The sequence below is a fragment of the Falco peregrinus genome, chromosome 8, assembly GCF_023634155.1.
Source record: "Falco peregrinus isolate bFalPer1 chromosome 8, bFalPer1.pri, whole genome shotgun sequence".
Lineage (NCBI taxonomy): Eukaryota > Metazoa > Chordata > Aves > Falconiformes > Falconidae > Falco > Falco peregrinus.
In genome coordinates, this window is record NC_073728.1 from 810,135 (window position 1) to 831,528 (window position 21,394).

General features: G+C 38.8%; 1 protein-coding gene across 6 annotated transcripts; it reads right to left on the reverse strand.

Annotated features, from left to right (window-relative positions):
* Window positions 1-442: 442 nt before the first annotated feature.
* Window positions 443-20,352, reverse strand: CFLAR (CASP8 and FADD like apoptosis regulator). 6 transcript variants are annotated; one of them, XM_027777575.2, is made up of 12 exons: window positions 19,876-20,352; window positions 18,939-19,345; window positions 16,858-17,002; window positions 13,552-13,983; window positions 12,607-12,712; window positions 12,036-12,171; window positions 11,767-11,864; window positions 10,647-10,698; window positions 9,846-9,895; window positions 8,588-8,666; window positions 3,680-4,193; window positions 443-2,889 (listed from the first exon to the last, which is right to left on the reverse strand). In XM_027777575.2, exons 4-12 carry the CDS (start codon window positions 13,845-13,847, stop codon window positions 2,751-2,753), a joined length of 1,470 nt encoding a protein of 489 aa, XP_027633376.1. In that variant the 5' UTR covers window positions 13,848-13,983; window positions 16,858-17,002; window positions 18,939-19,345; window positions 19,876-20,352; the 3' UTR covers window positions 443-2,750. The 6 variants fall into 6 exon arrangements, with proteins under 6 accessions (XP_027633376.1, XP_027633377.1, XP_005230994.2 ...); XM_027777576.2 differs by lacking the exon at window positions 18,939-19,345 and having other exon boundaries at window positions 9,846-9,892; XM_005230937.4 differs by lacking the exon at window positions 18,939-19,345.
* Between the last annotated feature and the right edge of the window lie 1,042 nt (window positions 20,353-21,394).

Consider the following 21,394-nt stretch of genomic DNA (forward strand, 5'->3'; position numbering starts at 1 on the left):
CTCCAAATCTGTCATTTTATAATCCTTCTTACCCCATGAAAAATGAGCAAGGTAGTTTCAAAATTACACTTGTGCTTTATTTTATTTTAAGACAGTCAGTTATTAAATATTCAGGGTTAGAAATGAATGCTATTTTTATTACCTACCATATATAATACACACCCTTCTGTTAATGCAATGCATTAAGTTCTCTACTTGAGTGTGTGGAATACATATGAGGGCAATTTTAAGACACAAAGTATTTTTAAAGCCAGAAGCGATACGGCACTAGTTTAAGCAAAAGACCAGTTCAACAGGGCCTTAGAAAACAGGAAACTGAAAGGAAGACCTGCACCCTCTCCCTGTCCTGCTATGATGCATTGATTTCCACACCTAAAACACCATGATACTGGATTTAGTATTTTTACTTTAAAGCTCATAGAAGACAAGCTTTTAGATAGTCTGAATTTCGCAAAGAATTATTTTTTATTTTTCTCTTATGTCTGACTTACATAAAATTACAGTAAGACAAATTACATACGTACCCATGGCTTAACAAAAGATTTGGGGTTGCATTTCCCAATTCAAAGCTATTAAAAAGTTTGCATGTACTTTAATTAAAGATGACACTACAGCTTATGAAGTGGAAAGAGAAAAGTATGGGATGTATAGGCTTGCAACAGATGAGTGTTTCCCTAAATTGTGCAATAATACCTTCTCATCACAACTGTGTATGTAACTTCCTAGAGTTAATATGCAAATAAAACTGTTTATAAAATTAAAAAAGATAACAAGTGAAAATTTAATCACCATGATATAAAATGTACTTTATATATATTATACAAAATTGTACATTAATATGAATAAATATACATTTTAATCTTAACATTTTATATGGATATTTAAAGACTATAAGGTAACACTTGTTCAGTTGGTTTCTCCTCTTTGTATACTCTTAACAATCCTCATTGATCAGCAGTCTAGGAACCTCTCAAGCCAAGAAGGGTCTGGGTCTACATCACATAACAAGGATGGAATCCTGAGCACTTTTTAGACTTTGATACATATTTTTTTTCAAATAAAAGTGATTTTTACTTTCAGTTATAAAAGCTACTTTAAAACTATTTTTTTTTTTCAGAATGAAACTTAAGAAGCCTGGTTTGAAAAAAAAAAGTTAATAAAAATTACATCAAGGCAACACCTAAGTAGTACAGCATAGCATCAAGGAATAAAAAAAAAAAAGTCACTGCTACCAGAGTTTACTGGCCAAAATCTCCTAATAATTATGAATATAATTATTGTATACAGTGTATAGTATCAATAACCTGGCTGCCTGTTAAGACTTGGTCTACAATGAAAAGCATTGTTAGTGAAGTTATGTATGTAAGCACACATGCTTTTTGTTCAAATCAAATGCAGCTACACTAGCAAAAAAATCTTTTTGCAGTACATTTGCTAGAGGAACCAGCATACCCCGTACTAGTAAAACCCCCTTTCCTTTCTACTTGCATGAAACACATGCTAGGACTTATGACGTAACTACACCAGAAACCAAGCAAGGCACACCAAGGCCTCAAATTTTTTTCCTGGACAGGAGACTGCATTAAGAGTATTAAAAGTCTATAAGCGGCCTACATTAGGAGGGAATTAGGATTCCATAAATTCAGTGATAATAAATTTCAATACCACTCGTCCAGGTTATGCTGTATACAACAAGCAGGTTACCTGAACTCTTCATGTTAGGCATCTGCTCCACTGGAGAAAAAATTCTGTATTTAAGACAATTTTCACTCACCTTTTTTTAAGAAGATCAAGGACAACTTGAAAAAAAGTATCAATTAATAAAGACCTATCCTTTTTCATAAGAAAAAGTAGCAAAGGTGGGGTGTCTTAAAAGCCAGTGGCTGCTCCATGACATTTAGGTTCAAATACGATAAAGTGCACTTTTATAACTATACCTGGTGCAACAAGTGTGCATCATGTTCCAGCTTCCATAAAACATCTGCCAAAATCCTACACTCTTTAAACTGTGTGGTAGATGACTGTAAGGCCCTGCCACAGGCAGACTCATTTTTGCATCAGCAGAAAACAGCCCAAAACATGGCAGACTGTCTCATTTATTAACATATAAACCTTGTGTGCAGTGGACGTACTGACGACACACGGTTCTAGGTGGACCACAACCTTTAATGAGGCAGGCAGACAGAATCCAAACTATTTAAAAGACCATCTCTCTCCTCCTCCTGTTTTGCTAGTCTGTGGAGGCATGAAAACTAGAACTTGTTAATGAAGAACTAGCTTTGCTGGCTAGGCACTCTTTCATGACATATTTTCCACTACTAGGTGCTGGGGAAAGCACTCAGTGGATTTTAGTGATTTGCACTGGCTTGTATTTGAAGTATCAACAGAAGAACCTAGATCACTGCACTGCTAATAGTTATGCTAAAAAACAACCAATAAACCCCCAAACCCCTGGAAAACCCAACAGCTATACAGTTTAGCGCTCTTTCCACCTTGTTTACCTGTTGTACTTAGTTGTAAGACCTGTTGCAGTGCTATATGAAAGCTGCCATTCTCATCCAAGCTTTCAGAGCCTTCTGTATTAAAACAGAAATAACACACGAAAACACTTCTAAATCCACAGGTTTGGAAGCAATAGGCATTTTAGATACACATGCAATAACAATGCATAAAGTAAAAAGTATGTGTGAAACTGTCTGAATCATAGTGTTTCTTGTTAGCCACTTCAAACATGTCCTTTCTAACAGCTGTTAAGTGGGAGAAAGAAAAAGTTTCTTCCTCAGCGTGTGTTGGAGCAGAAGTGAGTATTGGTGGCTGGGGTCAGCGGTCTGATTCCATTCATAGACTTTCCTGTTCAGTTCCGTATGGATATCTAATATAGAGAGTTTCCTGCAGCAACAAAAGTAAAAGCTTTCTATTAGAGAATGAAGCAAGACACCATTTAAGAATTCACAAGAGAGAAGACAACCTTAGATTCAGCAAGAAGAAAAGTTTCAAAATTCAGTCTTTATTGCAGAGGTTACACCTCTAAAACCCAAGGCTAAATATGTATTTTGGAGACAATCTGTTATAACCCAGATTACTATAATATTGGTTAAGCTAACACGATGCTCTGTGACTTCACAACAAGGTTTTAGAAGCTGTAAAAATGTACTAAATATTAACCCTGCAACTACCTTGAAAAACAGTTGCTAGCTTGCTGGTAGATCAGTCGTACAAAGAAAACTTCTGTTGGCAAGTTATTTATCCAAACATACCTGGTTATATATCCAAACATACGTGATTTTTTGCTCAGATTCCTTTTGATAATCTCTTTAGATAGTTTAAATTGAAGATTACAAATTGGCAACATAGTGGCTCCCAGAGTGGAGGGTTAATTAGATCTGAAGAAAGGACAAAATCCTTCCCTCTCAACCCAGGTCAGGTTCTTCCCTTCTCACTCTGCAAGACCAGTGCCATAACACACTTAAATTTTACTCTCCAGAATCAGAAGCTTCACTCCTACTTTAGATTACCTTCCTGTGCCATCGTTCCAGGATCAGGTATACTTGTCTTTTAACCTATGACACAGCACGGAGACACTTTTCAGGACCAGACAGGATGAAACTTAAGGTTTCTCTTTCTCTAGGACAGCAGGCTGTCACAGGAAAAGGGTTATTTTTTTCCTGTTTTTATTTACCTTTTATGAGGATTGTGGAGTAGCTCAGCCAAGCAACGTAGATAATATGAGGATGAACTTGGACATTTTTCTAGTATAGACACATCCACCTTGCAGTGACTCCAAAAGATATCTGCCACTTGGGGGATAGTGACTTTCCAAGGGATTTTTGCACTGGCAATGACTTTCTCATCATTTCCATCTACTTCCAACAGACTAGTACATTCTTGCTCATTTTCTGGCACAATGTAGGTCTGAATAAAAAAAAGCTTTGGTTTTCCTAGGAGTTCAGGACATGAGTCTGCTGTAAAATATTTCTTTATTTGTTCCAAAGGGAATCCAGAAAAGGTATGGTCTGTACAGAAGATGCTCTGAGGACTTCCATGGCTGACCAATATGCAAACGAAGCTGTCACAACTTCTATGCTCCTGCAACCTTGCAACTTTAAGCAATGTTTGATTCATGGTGTTAATATTTAAATATCTGTGACAACGAACATCATAGCCTAAGCCTCTGAAGGTCTCTTCCAACACATCTGAAAAAAGCAAGATGTAATTAAGTCAGAGCACATCAGGACTCAATCTCAGCTATCTTGAATTACAATATTTACAATATTTTGCTACTGGAAATAAGATGTTTATTTTATCACAATTAAAAAATAGGGAGTACTTGATGTCGATCACAGTACATTACATATTTATAGTGCTCTATGCATGCTGTGTTTAATATGACTGATACGTTTCACGATAGCAAGATACTATTATTTGGCATGTGATCTGTTCCAAACTCCAAGACACTTGTATGCTTTCATTCAGAGCCAGTATCCCAAGTTCCTAGGGTTTAAAATACTAGGCAAGAGAAAACATTAGGAAATGCTTCACATGGAATGTTCCTGAAATGGTAGTGATCTGGATAGCACGGGAATTCTGTTTCACCTTTAAGCTTGTCTCTGAATTACTCTGAATGGTCACTATACATATACAGAACTGCACAGGAAACACACAGGCTCCCTTTCATCAGTCAAAAAGGAACCTGCTGCAGTCATTTATGCTTCATATTATATAAAATGGACTTTAAGTCGTGAGTTCCAGGTGGAAAATGGACATTGGGTCTTTAACTGTGACAACACCATTTTTTGGGGGGTAAACTGAACAATGAACGCTTTCAAATGTGTTAGAAATTAAAGCTGCAGATAACCAAAAATCAAGATTTAACTCTATTGCATTTGTGTTAACCTGTGCTGCAGGAAAATGTGCTATGCTCTGAATAACTACTTTGGATGTTTATTAATATGGGAGTGAAGCCAGATACATAGTGGCTAAAGCCACAGGTATTTTTTAAGTGTTCAGAGAACCACAAGCTACTACTATGACCCATTTGTAGCATCGCATCTTTAGTACAAACCACATACACATTGCCCATGCACGGTTTCTGATCTGACAGGACATATCAAGTGCCATGTTTATGTAAAATGCCTTACAGGCACAGAAAGCTAGACTGTTCCCTGGCTTCAAAAATTTAACAATCCCTAATTAGCACAGGCTATTTCAGAGCTAACTGGTAGCAAAGCAGGATGTGTACTACCACACTGTTTTCCTCAAAAAGCCTATAGTGAAAACAGGGAACAGAAGTTGTAACTTTTCTCAGCAAGATACAGGGTAGATACAAACTGTATACTATAGCAAGATGATAAATGGGAACTATAGGGTTTTATTCCAGTTCTGTTGGTTTGATTAAATTTTGTAAAACAATACAAACACTTTCCAGACCTTTTTTTTTTTTTTTAATAGACAGGAAAATCCCCTCTATTTTAGGCACTGAAACATACTCTCAAAATTCAGATGGAAGATGCAGTATTAATACCGTTTAGCAGTTAACACACTCGATGAAGCACTTCATCCATCAGAGGGCAGTAGTACAGAGGAAAAACGAGAGTTACAGCCAGAGTGCTTTTTCTGTAATTCACTTACCTCACTACCATATACACACACAAAGATACAAAACTTGGCATCACCTTAGACCATACACACACTCTAAGTGCCACAATTACAAAACATTAAACGCAAAAAACTTAGAGCTGATACCTTGGTTTAACAATGAATCAGAAATTACACATGGTAAACTTTGGATACAGCAATTTTAGGGCAAGACAAAATGCAGCATCAAATGATGCAACCTGTAATTAGAAAACACGTTTCTTCAACAGTAATTAGCTCCCAACAAACCTCCACTGACTACTGAGCACTTCCACTCAACATAAAAAAATACCCTTTTTCTTCTCCTGATTGTTTACAACATAAGGATAAGAATTGGCTTCCAAATTAAAAAGTCAAAAGCAGCTATTTACAAAACAGCAAGACTGTACTTACAAAGCAGCAAGGTGCAGTTCAGTTTTAGTTTTATCAGCATCTGATGAATTCACGTTGTTTACACTGGCCATTTTAATTGTTGTAAACCTTGATCCTACAGTACCTATCATTGGTTCAACTTCCTCAGATTAAATTACAGGATAGCTACAGATTCTAATGTTTTCTCATTCTACAGAATCTAACCACAGATACAATTCCTAATGCTCTCCCTGCTCTCTTCTCTTTCTTTGGTATTTTCAGACTTCAGAAGTAGTGTGGCACGACTCTTTAGAATAGTGAATGCCTTTCTAACAAAATGCAGTGTTGTATGTCTTGCCTCTCCTGAATCTCATTAGCACAGTAATGTATTTTAGTAAAAGTCTGGCTTTCTATCATGTTAAAATGCTGATGTGCTGGTCACATTAAACATCTAAGACACACTACAAGTTTTAATTGCTTCTGTATCCAATGCACACGTGTATGGAGACTGAGGCACACTAAGACTTGCTTTGGAAGTTTGGAACAACAGCAACAGAGCCATCTAACATGCCAACTGCTAAACACTTAACCCTTTCTTGTCCTTTCCAGTCAGCAGACACCCTCCATCACGTTTGCACTTTCTGTTCTTGTACAAGTACTGAAATGACCATATGAGCTCATGAAGAGCACATGCATTGATTATTTATTATACGCACATCTTTGTATTTAGTAGCAATTATTACGACAAAGTATATTGCCAGTGCAAAAAATTTGTGCCTTCTAAGAAAGGGAAGATCTAAATTTATGTATCTGACTATGAACTGACATAGCAGTTCCTTCTTTAGTTCCCATTTTCTCTAGTGTATGGGCCTTACTTGCTTTTATACTGTTTAATTTAGAAAACTCAGACCTGACAGAGTAAACCACTCTTGTTCGATACATCAGGTCAGCACATGCCATATCCCATTAGAGGCAAGGAAATTTAAAGAGGTTTTTTAAGTAAACAAGGCTATTTTCACACCTCATGCTTTCTTTAGCTGTCCACACTGAAATTTCTCCAGCAACCCTTTTTGCATTTGCTTTTAAGAAACAGAACTCCAAGTAGCAAGTAATTATTTTGGTACTAGAACAGATGATCATGCTACCTTCCAGACTAAGGCTGCATAGTAAGTTTCTTGCACCAGAAGGGTCATTTGTTCTCTAAAGCTACCATGAAAGAGAAAAGAACAGGAAAGTAAAGCAGCAGGCAACAGAACAGAGCAGGATGTTTGATCCCAAGAGCTGCCCCAACTCCCCAGTCTTTCACTTCTTGCCAGGCTGTCTTACCTTCCTCTTGGGGCAAAGTCAGTATTTCAGGGAGTGGTGGTGGTGGGGTATGGGGTGTAAGAGCAGAAATGAACAAGTGCTTCAGATTGAACAAATTGATTTCTACATCCAGCAATTGCATCCTTGTTTTATCTTTGGCTTTTTGGGTTGGGGTTTTTTTTGACCAGAGGTCATCAATAACCTTGGCAGGACAGACCAAAATCAGATCCCAAGGATGCCTCCCTGTTGCATGTAACGGAGTTAAGTGCCTTCCTAGTCGCTCTTCTCCATGCACAGCAGGATTGTGAATCAGTTCTAGTTTCTGTTACCCTAATGGTAAACTAAGTGTCTTGTTTTATATCATTTACTTAAAATACTACTGTCAAGCAAAGACAAAAATTTTATGGTCTGTGCTCTACATCCATTGCTCTTCAACAACTACATCTGTAATTCTAAGTTGGTCCATCTGTTGGACCATTAGTTATGAGAAAAGATATGCCCACAAACCCTCTTCTTCCCTTACACCTACTAGCCTATTACAGAACTGTCTGCAGTACTATTTTTTAAATTTTTTTAAATTAAAAAAAAAAACCCAAACATTTTTGTTTTTAGCCTCCTATTACAATGATTAGAGTGGCGTGGGTTTTTCTGTATTCTACAAAGGCAATCAGGAAACCCCCACATTTTAACCATGGCACCGACTACCTTGAATTCTATGTGCAAACTGGTTTTTTTTTGCTTTTTGTTGCTGGTTGTTGAGTCGTGGGGTTTTTTAACTAAACCAAGAGGAAACAAAGAGAATACCTTTCCCTACAAAGCTATGATGATTTAGTTAGACTGTGTCAGACGTGACAGAGGCCTACACACATTATTGATAAAGGACCATGTGCATTCAGCTATTCAAAATCTATGGTGTCCGATATGATTTCATTTCAAATCCACAACAGTTTTGCTTTTATTAGCTGTTAGGAAACACTGTCTTTACCACCTCTGCCAATAATCTGCTGTATGACTGTAGATTAACTATTCTGTTGGTCTCCTTTTTCTCCTGCCCAAAATTCAGGCCACCCCCTTCCAAGTTTGTTCATTCAAAGATTCTGCACCAAAGAACAAACCAAAATTGTTTGCAATAGTTAGGACAGCTGGCTTTATAAGACTGACTAGAACTGATAGACCAACTGACTGGGACCAACACTACCCTAGTCTGTCTGGTAAATGTACATCATATTCTTTATACTAAATTGTTCCAGTTATCAGAGATTAACAAGATAAGGAACTTGAAATTCCAGAGACTTACCCGTGTCATTGCCAATACAGTCTATTATCAGGCATACTCCTAAAGGTTGACTTTGCATTCTGTACTGATCATCAAACACCTGAGGAACATGAAGGACAAATTCTGAGTTAATATGTCATTCTCTTAACTTACAGACTTGATTCTTTTCTCAAATATAACCACCTCAGACCTATTCAATTATGAAAAAAACAACAGAATGTAGAGTAGCTAGGTGAAGTCTGTCTACTGGTATGTAGTATGTCATATCTGCACAACAGAAACAAAACCAAAAAATCAGAATACATGGACTAATGACTTTTTTCTCCCTATTTCTAGTACAGGTTTAATTTTTGCATCCTTGTTATGCAATCTTACTACCATAATGATCCTTTAAACAAAGGCTAAGACTGTACCAGAAATGAGAAGCAAGTTTGAGACTGAACCTCAACTCTGGACAGATATTCAAATGTGTAAAAAAACCCCTCAAAACAAAAGCAAAGAAAGCAGTTTTATGGGGTGAAGGGGCTTTTTAAAGACCTGGACTATGACAGCAATGATCCTTCTATAGTACTTCCAAACTGATTTCTTTATGTGTAACTGCAGCTGAGATGTTGGGAGCTACAAGCTTCATATTGCCAACACAATAAATGTAGAGAAGTGTGTTCTTCAGGTGAGCAAGCAAGCACTGCCCATCAGAACATTTAATTCTTTTGTTTAATGGAACAACCTCCTTGTTCCTAAATAATCTGTAATGACTTTATCACAATTCCTCTCCCCTTCAAAAAGATTACAATTAATTGGCTATAGGTAACTCCCTGGTTCCTGGCCTATAGGGGAGCTTGTGTCCATTCTTATTATTAATACCCAAAGCATGTCTGTCTTCTACCTGAAGAGTCAGGGACAGGAAGAGAATAAAGGACAAAATTTACTGCATGCAAAGAAACCCCACAATTTCTAATGCCAATGACAAGAGGTCTGACTTCCAACAGGTTTTGACTTAGCCTCCACCAATAAATACACAAGTTCGCCGTGTACACCACATGCATGTGCATTTTGCACACTGCTGCTTCCGAGTTACAGCAGATATTTTATATTAAAAATATGTTCTTCAAAAGTAATTCATAGAACCTGTTTATGGCTGAGGAAGATATGGACATACACACTGTTCTGTTTGCATGCAACTACAGGAAATCTCAAAACGAAACACAAAGATAACTAAGGTAAATACCTGCAGAAGGTTTTTTTATATTTACACGCATACATAAGCACAAGCACATACCTTATGGGACACTGATCCTGATTCCTGAACGGACATGTGGACTGGTTCTGCTGCAGTAAAAACACACAGAAGTAATCTTGAATGTAGGAACCAGTGACATTTCTCTGATGCCAGATCAGTTAAAGAGGAACCGCTCCAGTTCAACCAAGTTCTTACTCACCTGGACATCTTAGTGTCTATGTATCCTATTGAAGTCCAAACCCCCCCCCCCCCAAATTTTCACCTCTAAAATGATATTTGGATTGCATTCTACATTGATTGTGACTAGAATAAACAAACAATCTCTCCTACGCTGACAGAATTCAGCCATCTACTCTTTTAAAAATCACCACATGTGAGAGTTATTTTGGGTTTCTAGAAAGAACACAACACACATGGTAATAACCTGGTACTCACTGGACAACTTCCTCATTGACCTGGTGGCAAGTTCACCACTGAACTGACAAAGGAACTTCCCTTGCAAGACTTAATGGGCACAGCTGCACTACATGGGCCTCCAGAGCCAGCTAGTCAACCATTTCCATGATTTTATTAATAAACTATTTATTCTGTTTATAAGTTGTGACAGTGGAAGCCCCCAAAAATTTCAATAAAGCTTTAAGATCTGGCAGCACAAGCAAAGCAAATACAACAGCAAACAATACGCCAATGCTCAGTTTTCAGAAGTACCAAATACTCTCTGCTCCTGGTGCTAACAGCTGGATTAGACAAACACAACTATCAAACAACAGTCCTTTTGATATAATGAAATTCATCATTTGGCTCTTTTAGATTATCAACACTCAGAGAAAATGCTCTTACCCAGAGTAAGACTTTGTCCATTTTGTGAGTTTTCTTTGTTCACATTCTGGATCTAAAATGAAGAAAAAGGTCTATTTTCCCCTCTCTCCTTCCAGAATTAATAATCATGTGTTCCAAAATACAACACAACAGTATTTTTCTTCCTCTATAAAAAGGATTACATATTTTAGATGTACATCTATCAGCTAATTAAATTAGAAAATAACAAGTAAAACAAGAATCCTGCCTAAACCACAAACACAGAAAACTCAAAACTATTCCTCCTCAGAAAAAAATTACCAGCTTGCCACGAACAGCAAAGAACAGCTTATTCCCTAATGGAGTAAAACAAAAAACCTCTGAAGATGTAAATTTTATTTCCTATAGAGTAGCAGGAAGGAACTTTCACTGAATTAAAAAGGAATTTTTAACAATATTAACATAATATGGAAACTTGATGCAAACTCTTTCCTATCAGTAGTCCGGAAAACAAAGCTCTTGCAATTTGTTTTAACTAACAAAGCCACACCACCAGTGTCTTGTATGGAAGCTTTATACACACATATTTACCGAACACGTGACAGAAATAATTTAATCAAATTCATTTAGCAAGGCTAAAAACTTTAAGTAAGTTCATACTATTACAATATCAGACCTAACCCAAATATAGAGAATACTGCATGCAGTAGGATTTGATGGACCTTTCACATACTGAAATATCTTTGTTAAAATGAGATTAAAACAAACCGCACAAGAAAACCCCACAACTGAAAAGCTCTCCTTAAAAAGCCATAACCTTCAGCTGCCAAAGTTAGAAAGCTACTTTTGCTGCAAAGTCCAGAACTACAAACAACAAAGATGTTTTCCAAAGAACAGTCAAAGCAAGTCTGTTCACTTCCCAGAGTAGCAGAAAGTACTTTGGAGATACAGAATTTGTATGTTCTTTAAAGGGGATTTCTCTAAGTCAGAAGATTTAAACCAGACCCTAAACCTAGCAAGTAACAAGAATAAGAGAAATAAACCAAGTAGTATTTTACTTATTAGCGATCTCTCATTCCTTAAGCTCTGCAAAGATGAATCCCCTTTCAATGTCTGGTGATATTTAGAAATAAAGGATCTGTCTGATTTATTGTATACTTACCCCTGAACTATAAGGAGGATCAATCAGAGTGAGATTAGGGAGAGATGCCTGAAGTGCATTTACATATACTGGCTGAGTATGAACGGAGGGCATTAAAGCTGAAAATTTAACAGAAACACACAGAGAAATACACCATGATGTATCAACAGTTTAAAAACCTAAATCTGTAAAGCATGCAAATTCTCAAACTTGTAACTCAATTTTATCTTCAGTAAAAGCATATCTGATCCTTGCTATAAAGAGTAACTGGTGCAAAAATAGCATCTTACCTTCATGTTTGTACTTCTGAATCTTCCTGATCAGGTCTATCCTGTGAATATTCTGAAAACAATTTTCTATCAAATCCAGTTGATTAGGAGTCACCAAATTTAGTTTCTCCAGGTCAACCACAAGAGCTAGAAAACTCTAGAATAGCAACAGAAAACCAAGCTGTCATATCAGTAATTTCTTCTCCATCAGTAACAAAGCAATCCAGAAAATAATGTGGGGAGGTCATAAAGCAATATTTCGTATGATTATTGGTTTGAGATCCTTCATATATGAACTTTCAGATCAGTAATACTGAAGATATATTTTTTTAATTGCTTCTGCTTGTGAGGTTCATGCCAATACCATTCACTACAGCAAGTCTTCACAGTTCCCTCTCACTGTTTCTCATCCTTCTTTCCTTGAATTAGAAAACAAAAGTTGAAATAGAAGCCACTACTCCTTCTCTCTGACTTCTGTCTACTCCTGCCTCACTACCCCTTGCAGTACTGTCTCCCCTCTTTTGCTGTCTAGCTACTTCCCTTTTTACTTTAATCTCTTATTGCTCCAGAGAAGACCAGCAGACAAACATACCTTATCTTTTGCCATTTTCATACGAGGTGCATAATCTCTGAGTAGAAAAACAAGAGAACCCACTTCTTCTTTTTCCAGATTCTCATTAATCTCTACCATTAGTACCCTGAAATAAAACTGAGATGTTTCTGAAGGATTGGCTTTCAGCAAAATCCCACTCTTGCCCAACAACCCATCTCCCATGTTCCAGTCTTAATGTACCATCCCCAAATAAACAACAGGAAAAACACCTACCCTGCTCCAAGATCCAATTACAAAATACCTACTTCTTCCTAATCAGCACCTGTGTTACTCAGACTGGCCATGTAATAACCACTGCTAGGAAAACAGAAGTCTCCTTAATATTTCTATAGAGATGAAGTGAGAGAATGAGACAGAAAATCCATCTAACTTTTTTACCTAGTTGTTACAGGGGTTTTATTTCAGTGAGAAGTTAACACTGGGAAATCTTTCATATCAGTAAATGTATTTCTTTCTGAAGACTCTCAAAGAAAATAACTGGAGCTTCTTAATTTAAGCCTCTTAAAACTACAAAGGGAAAAGTAGTAAGGGGCAGGTCCTCTGAGAAAAGCTATACCACAAGGCTACGTGCCCAAAGCAAACTAGGAAAGAAAGTATCTCTAACTAATGTTCCTCTAAAATGTCATTTCTATCTGCTAATCTAGAACTGTACAAACATCACTGGTTTTAAGGATTAACATACACAAACTCCTTAAAGACAGATGCTTCTAATGCCATGACATGGAAGAAGCTAAGTCTTATTTTAGGGACTAAACTAGACATATTCTTCTCACTGTAACTCAAGACAATGCCATTTTCTGCTTTCCTTTTACCTTCAAGGCCCATTTAAGAAAGCAACAAAACCCCTCCCAAAAAAACCAAAACCAACCCGCACCCATTTTGAACAAAACAGAGTAGCCATGAAATCTGAAATAGACATATTACCTGTAATCAGGGACAAATCTGAGACTCCTCGCAAGGTTAGCTTCCACTGTTCCTTTCTCAGTCTTCAAAATCCTCCTCAGCAAGTCAAACCTCTTAACTCTGTACAACAGCTCAGACAAGCCAAGGAAAGACAACTTCTCCCTCTCATTCAAAGCCACCAAGACCTCTCTAAGGTTGCCAGTGGCCAAATCAGGAGCAAGGTCTCGGCATAGGAAAACCATCATCTCTTCTTCTTCTTTATCCAATTCTTGTTCAATCTGGTAAATAAGGGCAGCTGGCACTTGGCACCTGGTCATCACTTTGTTGCTGTGCCTTAAAAATTGCCAGCCTACTGTTTTTTAAACAGAAAGCCAACACAACATGAAGCCCGTGTCTATCACAGCACTTTTCTGGCGTTCATTCTTAACTAGATGCATTTTTATATAAGCAGTTCTGTGGGAAAGAATTAAAAGGTACTAAATCAGTGATCTGCTGCACAAGTTCACAGTTAACTCTCCTATCTGATATACCTCACTCACAACTAAAACACTAATGTAGTCTACACATACCTGCTGTTCTCATGGGGTTCTCCCAGCTGTTCATTATAGAACAAAAAGTACTTGGTAGGTCATACTGATATGAAAAAAATGAAGTTCTTTTTAAAGTAAAATTACCTTAACACAAGTCTGTAAATTCCGTGGGAAGTGAAACAAAAGTCATCAGCTTGCTGATGAGTAATATTTCAAGTGCTTCTGGAAGTAAGAGTTAAATTCCACAGCAATTTCAGTCTAAAGATCATACCTCTTCCCAGCAGCCCTCCACCCCTCTGCTCACCACCACCTTTTCTCCCCTAGAAGTCTCAAGGTATTTTTCAGGAAGAGTTTTGGGGGTTAAGTAGCAGCGTAGCACATTGTAGACAAAACAATTAACTCACACACACCCCCTATAAAACCAGTGCTATCAGGCAGGCACTTTGCCTTAAATGCAGTCAAAATAAATATTCACAATATGTAATATTTTAAAATGTTAATTATCTATAAATTCAGGAATGTGTGGATTTTCTTACTTACTAACATAATTTAAAGTGATTCCAATCTGAATGAGTTATTGGAGTTTTAAAGATTCCCAACACACACTCTCCATGCGCAAAAACACTGAAGAACCACACAAACAAAAATTTCCAGCCTTAAGTATGCAAACTGTTTAACTCTGAAGGTACAGATAAGCCAAAGACTGCCCTTTTTTCATGTGACATTCATGTTTCACCATACTGAAAACTGAAATAAAAATTCAAACCTAGGAAAAACCCTACCCTTTTGATTAACAAAATAAGTAGGGTGCTATGCTCAATTTCCACTGCCACCAATATCGAAATTCAATCTAACCTTCTCTGATCCCAATTACCTACATGGAGAAAGGTGAAATGAGCAGCCTCAAGACAAATCTTAGCCTCTCAGCCCTTTTACAAGGAATGCAGTCACTATACTGCATAGCTATGTTTAAACCATTCTGAAAAGCAAACGCCAATTTGACTTCAAAGCCTCATACACTGAAAGATTCTAGCATCTGGATAACATTGTTTAAAGCATTTTCTGCCTTTGTTACACATTCCTGAAGTTACAATCAACAATGTCACACAGTGTCCATGCATTAAGGAGAGAAGATAAACTCATCTACAAGCTTCTCCATCCGCCCCCCCATTCCAATGCTGTTTAAATTTAAAATAACTCTATACATCCACCTGCCTTTCCTCAGAAAGGGAGTAAAAGTTGGATTTGATTAAATCCATGGATTGGGTTCCAACGCCGACTAAAACAGAGCTATCAAATTTAAATTCCTAAGGCAAAGTCTCCTTTATCTACATCTATCCCAGTGAGCCCTATTTTCTATGGTGTCAAAGACTGCAGTGGCTTTCTCCTCACAATGGCAAGTCATCAGTCTTAAAAAAAAAAACAACAAAAACCCAAGCACTGTTAATCTTACTGATAGTATCTGAATCACTAGGGCGTTAGAACACAAGTAGCTGCTATGACCTCAATGTCCCACCTTCAGAAGAAAAATAGAAGGGGGAGGTAAGGAAGGGCAAGCTGTAAAGTATCATAAAGCCACCACATTAGAAGATGCAAGCATTACTCAAGTACTCCTGCACTTCCATACCACAGTGTAAATGATACCTAATGTATATGCCACAGAATCCTCAAAATGGCACTGAGGCCACTTTGGCTCATTTTCAGAAGCACAGAGCACTCAACAGTTCTAAACAGACTATGCTAAATACCTAAAGAAAACACACAATTATAATACTCCTGCTACAGCACACAACCAGAAAAAAGCAAAGCCAGTCCTCTCTGATACAGTTCTGTTCTTCAGAACCCAAAAGGGTCAGGCACAAACACGTTTTTTTCTCTTATCACATCACACCATTTAGGAACTTCAGAGAATTAAATGCACTGTTTGCTCTAAATACAACAGCATTTAACCCTAATGTAAATAGTACAATAGCAAAGAAACTCACAAACAGAAATGAAACATCAGTAGAAGCTGCTTCTTTCAAAGAGCTGGGACCACAGTATTTTTAATACAGCAAGCTGACAAGTTTTGTTTCCAACAAAAACAAACTGGGTAGGCAAAATACTTGTTCTTTTGAACCTGTTCTAGTTCACACATGGACTTGTAATACTACCACTTGTACAGCTTGGGTGGAAGGGGCAGGGTGGGAAAATGTTCAGGCCTCTAATAAGCAGAGGAACACTTCATGAACTGGAATGCATTTTCTACTGTTTTCTATCAAGAGGAAAAGCATATTTATTGCAAACTTCTTATTTGCAATCTAGCATCAAACATTAGGAAGAATTCTGCAGAAAGACAAAAACTTTTCCTGAATAATGCAGTCAAGAAGGAGGCACAAAACGCTGTCTCGTATGACAACACTTCCCAGGTACACACCAATGGGACTTTCAAAAGAGCTTGAGGAAGTCATATTTATGACTCACTCTAAAGGGAGATGGGAATTTAACAGCTTTTGGCCATTTTCAGAAATTTCAGATAAACTTTTTTTTTTTTTAAACTACTTTAGTTGATTTTTATGTTAACTTTTAAAACTAGTTTAAAAAAAAAAAAAGCTATGCGTGTGTGATAGGGAGGAATCTCCTACAGAGGTAACATTTGAGACACGCAAAATTACTATTTATACGTTATCTTAAAAATAATCTGCCTTTAAAAAACACATACAAATTATTTATTTTGCGAACTTCCTTATATAACATAAAACACACATTCATTATAAAAAAATGCTGATCAATACTTCCAGTGCTGAAACTCCCTTACCTGTATGCAAGTCTGTCCACAAGAACATTGGAAGACTGGCATCTGACCATTGCTAAATCACTGATCCAGATCCAGTACACACTGGTTCCATCCAGCATTTTCCGATGATGGTCCATAGGCAAAGCTGATTACATCAGCTTGTTTTCTGTTGGACAAATAACAACATCACAAATTACTACTGGGGGCTACTTCCTAATTTGGGGGCGGGGGGGGGAAGGAAAAATGACCTAGGATCTATGCATTCTTCTGTATGATTCCACTTCCACTGGTCTACTGAACCAGGAATGATGGTCCAAATTAAAGGAAAAACAACTGTGCACATATAGTGATGTCAGTAACATTCATTCCCCCAGAGTGAATGAGTAAGAGCAACATGAAGTAAGTATTCAGTATAAACTAAAACAGTTTATAACTTTGCATCCAAAAACTATGTCACTGTATTTTGATAGCAGGAAATGTCACGCTGCTAGTGCAAGCCCGATACATTCCCATCTGCATACATCTGAGCCAGATCCACTTCACTATGAAAGGTGAATGGCATCATACTTCACCCTTTCACCTCATATGACCAGTTTTGCAAACATCATACAGTTATCATAGCTGCAACAATTAAAAAAAAAAAAAAAAAGAGAAAACCTGTGACAAGGTAAAACTCAGCAGCCTGGCTTTCATTTTAGGTTACCTGGGCCCTGCAAGGAAAAGTTACTGAATATGATTTCTTTACAAGGAAGGAAAGAAACACAGATTATCTTCTTCAGAGGAAAGAAAAAGGTTCACAGTCATCAGAGATGAAACTGCCCCAATAGTTTGTGCGTTCACATGCATGTGCAATTTGCCAGTATTGCTGCAAGAAAACACTCAAGATTTTCCTCTTCAGTTCAGTGTTTCATGCATTGAGTAAAGATTTCAATGCAAAGCTTAAGGAGCATGAAGATGGTTGAAAAAAAGAAACCTAAAGTGCTACACATTCTCATTTACAATCCCGATTTAGAAGAAACCCAGAATTATTCCAAGTAGGTGAAGTCTAACACGATAACCACCACTGACAGGTGAAAGGATACTGCAAGATCACCTCAGTAACATTCAATGCAGAGCAAGAGAAAGGGGCAGGCCCACACACAAACAATGATATCTCTTTTCCTCCCGCATTCAAAGAACAAGAAAAACCCCTGGCATGCTGAGGGAAAGTGACTGGTGAGGGGAGAATTTTCTGAAAGTCTGGCTATTTTAGTTCACTATCACCCCAAATTTTCACAGAGGAAGGGCTCTTCTGGGAAATAGTTTTAGGGTCTCTGGTAAGAAAATCACCAATTCTAGGGTGACTCATCTGTCCTCCTGTCCCCAAAATACACTGGAAAGAAAACACATGTCAAGCAGATAGTACCAAAGTGAGTGCATTTAAATACAAGTTTCTGGGTTTATTTAACTTTCAGATTATACTGAACAAACTAAGATTTTAAAGCTGGTGAAATTTGTCACATACTGCACAGGAAAACCACCTCTATCACAGGCATTTTTGTCTAAGTCTGCCCTGACTTTCAACCCCAGGTAATTACACTGTAAGCAAGGTTCACAAAAAGAATATTTTTTTTTAAGGTAAACACCTGAGAATATCAGCAAGCATATTTATTCCAGACCACATATCATCTCCATTCTACACTCAAACAGGTAGAAAAACATCTGTATGTTCATTAGCTTCTGCGAAGCTAATAAAATGGATTATACTCCTATTTTTTAACTATTTCACACCACCCCCAGTCCATACAGAACACAACCAAAATCAGGGATAGATCCCCCCCTTTTCCTTCCCCAAGGAGCAAGAAATAACAACATACTAAAAATCCACACACAATGACGCACAAGGCTCCAGTTAACTCCTTGCTGGCAGTTAACAGGTGGAAACTGGTATGCGCCTACAAGGCTCAAGTGATTTTACTCTCCATTGTTTAATACCATGCATGAAACCTTGTTCCCATGATTGCAACACAAACGTTGCACAATATACAAATACCAATGTGATTAACAAGGTAAAAGAGAAGTGTCCCGTATTAAAAATGTTAAGTCAACATATGAGGACTCACATTAAGAGGGAAGATATTTCAATAGAAGCAAGGAAACATTTCACGCTCCAGACATGGTCTACAATTAGTGTCTGTCATTCCTGACAGAATTTGTTTCTTTAACGTTTCACAACAATCTCTGCAGCAGCAAAACCAGGATATAACATCAGTGGGTGTAATCTGATTTGGAATATGATATTTGTTTCACAAGATCAGCTCACGTGGAAGCCCCTGCGCTAAAGGGAGAGAGTTAGGTAGGTTACTTTGCTACAGGAGGCACTAGCTGCCTTTTGTGCTTCCTCTGCTCTGCTTTGCTTGAAGAGGTAGAGGTGGTGAAACCAGAGGTAACTGCATTTTGAGTCTGTATCATCTGGCATTTTCCAAAGTGCTGAATTACTTGGAGCATGCTCCAGAATTTTCACGCTTCCCTATAAAAGAAAGAGGATTTGGTACGAAATACTTAGGGAAAACAGAGAAATCCCTCAATAACTTACACATTCCTCATTACCGTATTAGGCTTAAATAGTTCGTTCTCGGTGTAAACTAGTAGCGACCACGCTAATTTTTTAGAGACGCACGAATTTCACACCCCAGTCCTCCTAATACAATAAACCAAACTACAACTGGTTTTACCGTAGGGAATTTATGTAGATTTCCATACAATTAACCACGCCATTTTAAATCACACTCGGAAAACGAAGCACGAGGAACCTCCGCGCTGCAAGATAAAATAGTTTCGGGCGGACGGGCTGCGTCGGGTTCCGTTCCTCCTCACGAGGAAGGTCAAGCTCAGGCGCCAGCAGCGCCGGACGCGCCGGCTCTCCGCCCCCGGCGAGGACCGGGCCTAGACAGGGAAGACGACTCGGTCCCGGCGCACGGAGTGTTGGGGCACCTATACTGAAGGCGCAGGCTGGGAAGAGAGGCGTGAGGGAAAGGAAGAAGAAAAAGTGTAACGCACCGTGAACGTCTCATCTACAGCAGCAGGGCCACGTCCGGCGCTGGGAGCGGGGCGGAAAGGGGGTGGTACCGGCCTGGCAACAGGCTCCGGGCGTGGTTTCGAGTATCGCTTCTTCTTCTCTTTCCGTTTGTAAGACGCGCGGAGCGCTTTGCGCTCGTAGCTCTTACAGCTATCAGAGCAACCTGAGCCGCCTCTACGTGTCGGCAGCAGCGCTGTTCAAGGCAGACGTCTTCCCTCGCTGAAGGACGAGGGAACTGGCCGCCTTACCATCGCTGCATCTGCCGAGCCACGTTCGCTAACCCTCACGATTTTATCGTGAGTCCGGCCGTTAGGTGTTTGGGGTGAGGCGAGGGAAGCATTATGCTTTGCGTGTTGTTTTACAGTCTATTTCCGGAGGTGAAACTCGCAAGCGGCGCGAGCAAGGCTGCCCCGGTCCCTGCCTCATAAGATGGCGGTGGGGCTGTGGCGGAAGGGACGTCTCCTCCCGCGCGCCGCTTCCCGCTGCTGCCTCTGGCTGTCGGTTGCGTACGAAATGGCTTCCGACTCGCCGGGGTGCTGGCAGCGCCGTGAGGAGAAGGGGCCGATAGCAGGGTGGGCTTCAGTTCAGTGCGTGCGTAGATGTTTACGGGACTCTGCATTTTTACTGGCTGCTGGTATGAGGGCAGACGAAGGAACTTTGTGTTGTCCTCGGTAGCCGTTCAGTGTTAACAGACCGTTGATCAGTGAGCAGTTACAGGCTCGGGGTTGGTGCGGGCCTGTGTTTTGGTGGGAGCTTGTACAGAAGTAAGCCCTTGGTTCGCGTCTTGCTCTATCGCTGGGTTTGTTCATAGTGAGGATAATGTTGTACAGGTGTGTGAAACTTGCATGCTTCCCGTTATTGTATAATCTTCGATAAATTTTAAGTAATGCCTTGTCCCTGTAAACTGGGTGTTGTCATTCCCTTGCTATAATCCCAGCAACTTTCATGAATGACTTGTTCTGAGGTGCTGGTTATGGTGGATGGACCTGCTTTCTTGAAGGCCTAAAATCTAAAATACTGGGATGTTTTATCTGCTGAAATAGACAAAAGCCACCTCCATGTGTGGTGAAATTAAGACACATTATATTTAACTCCCAGCTCAATGGATTTCAAAGCATTTACAATACAGTCAGTTTTTATGCTGCTAAAAATACAGGAGTGGAAGCACAGTACTCTAGGATAGCACGCTGTTGTGCAGAGTCACACTCGCTTTGGAACTGCAGGGAACATGGAGGCAGAAAGTCATCACCCAGACTAGAATTTTGTGAAGTACCAAGCAACTGCGCTGTTCTGAAAAAATACCAGGGTTCTTACTGAAATTGTATGATCAGGCTCTCACTTTAAAATCAGTCATTCAAGGGTATCGCGGTGTCGCTGCTATTAAGACATAGCATTGGATCAGTGCTGATTCAAAAGGAAACCAGCTGCCTGTTGTGAATTAATATGCACACTTGGACCATGGCTCTGTTCTGTACAAACACCTAAAGACTTGTACAGGCT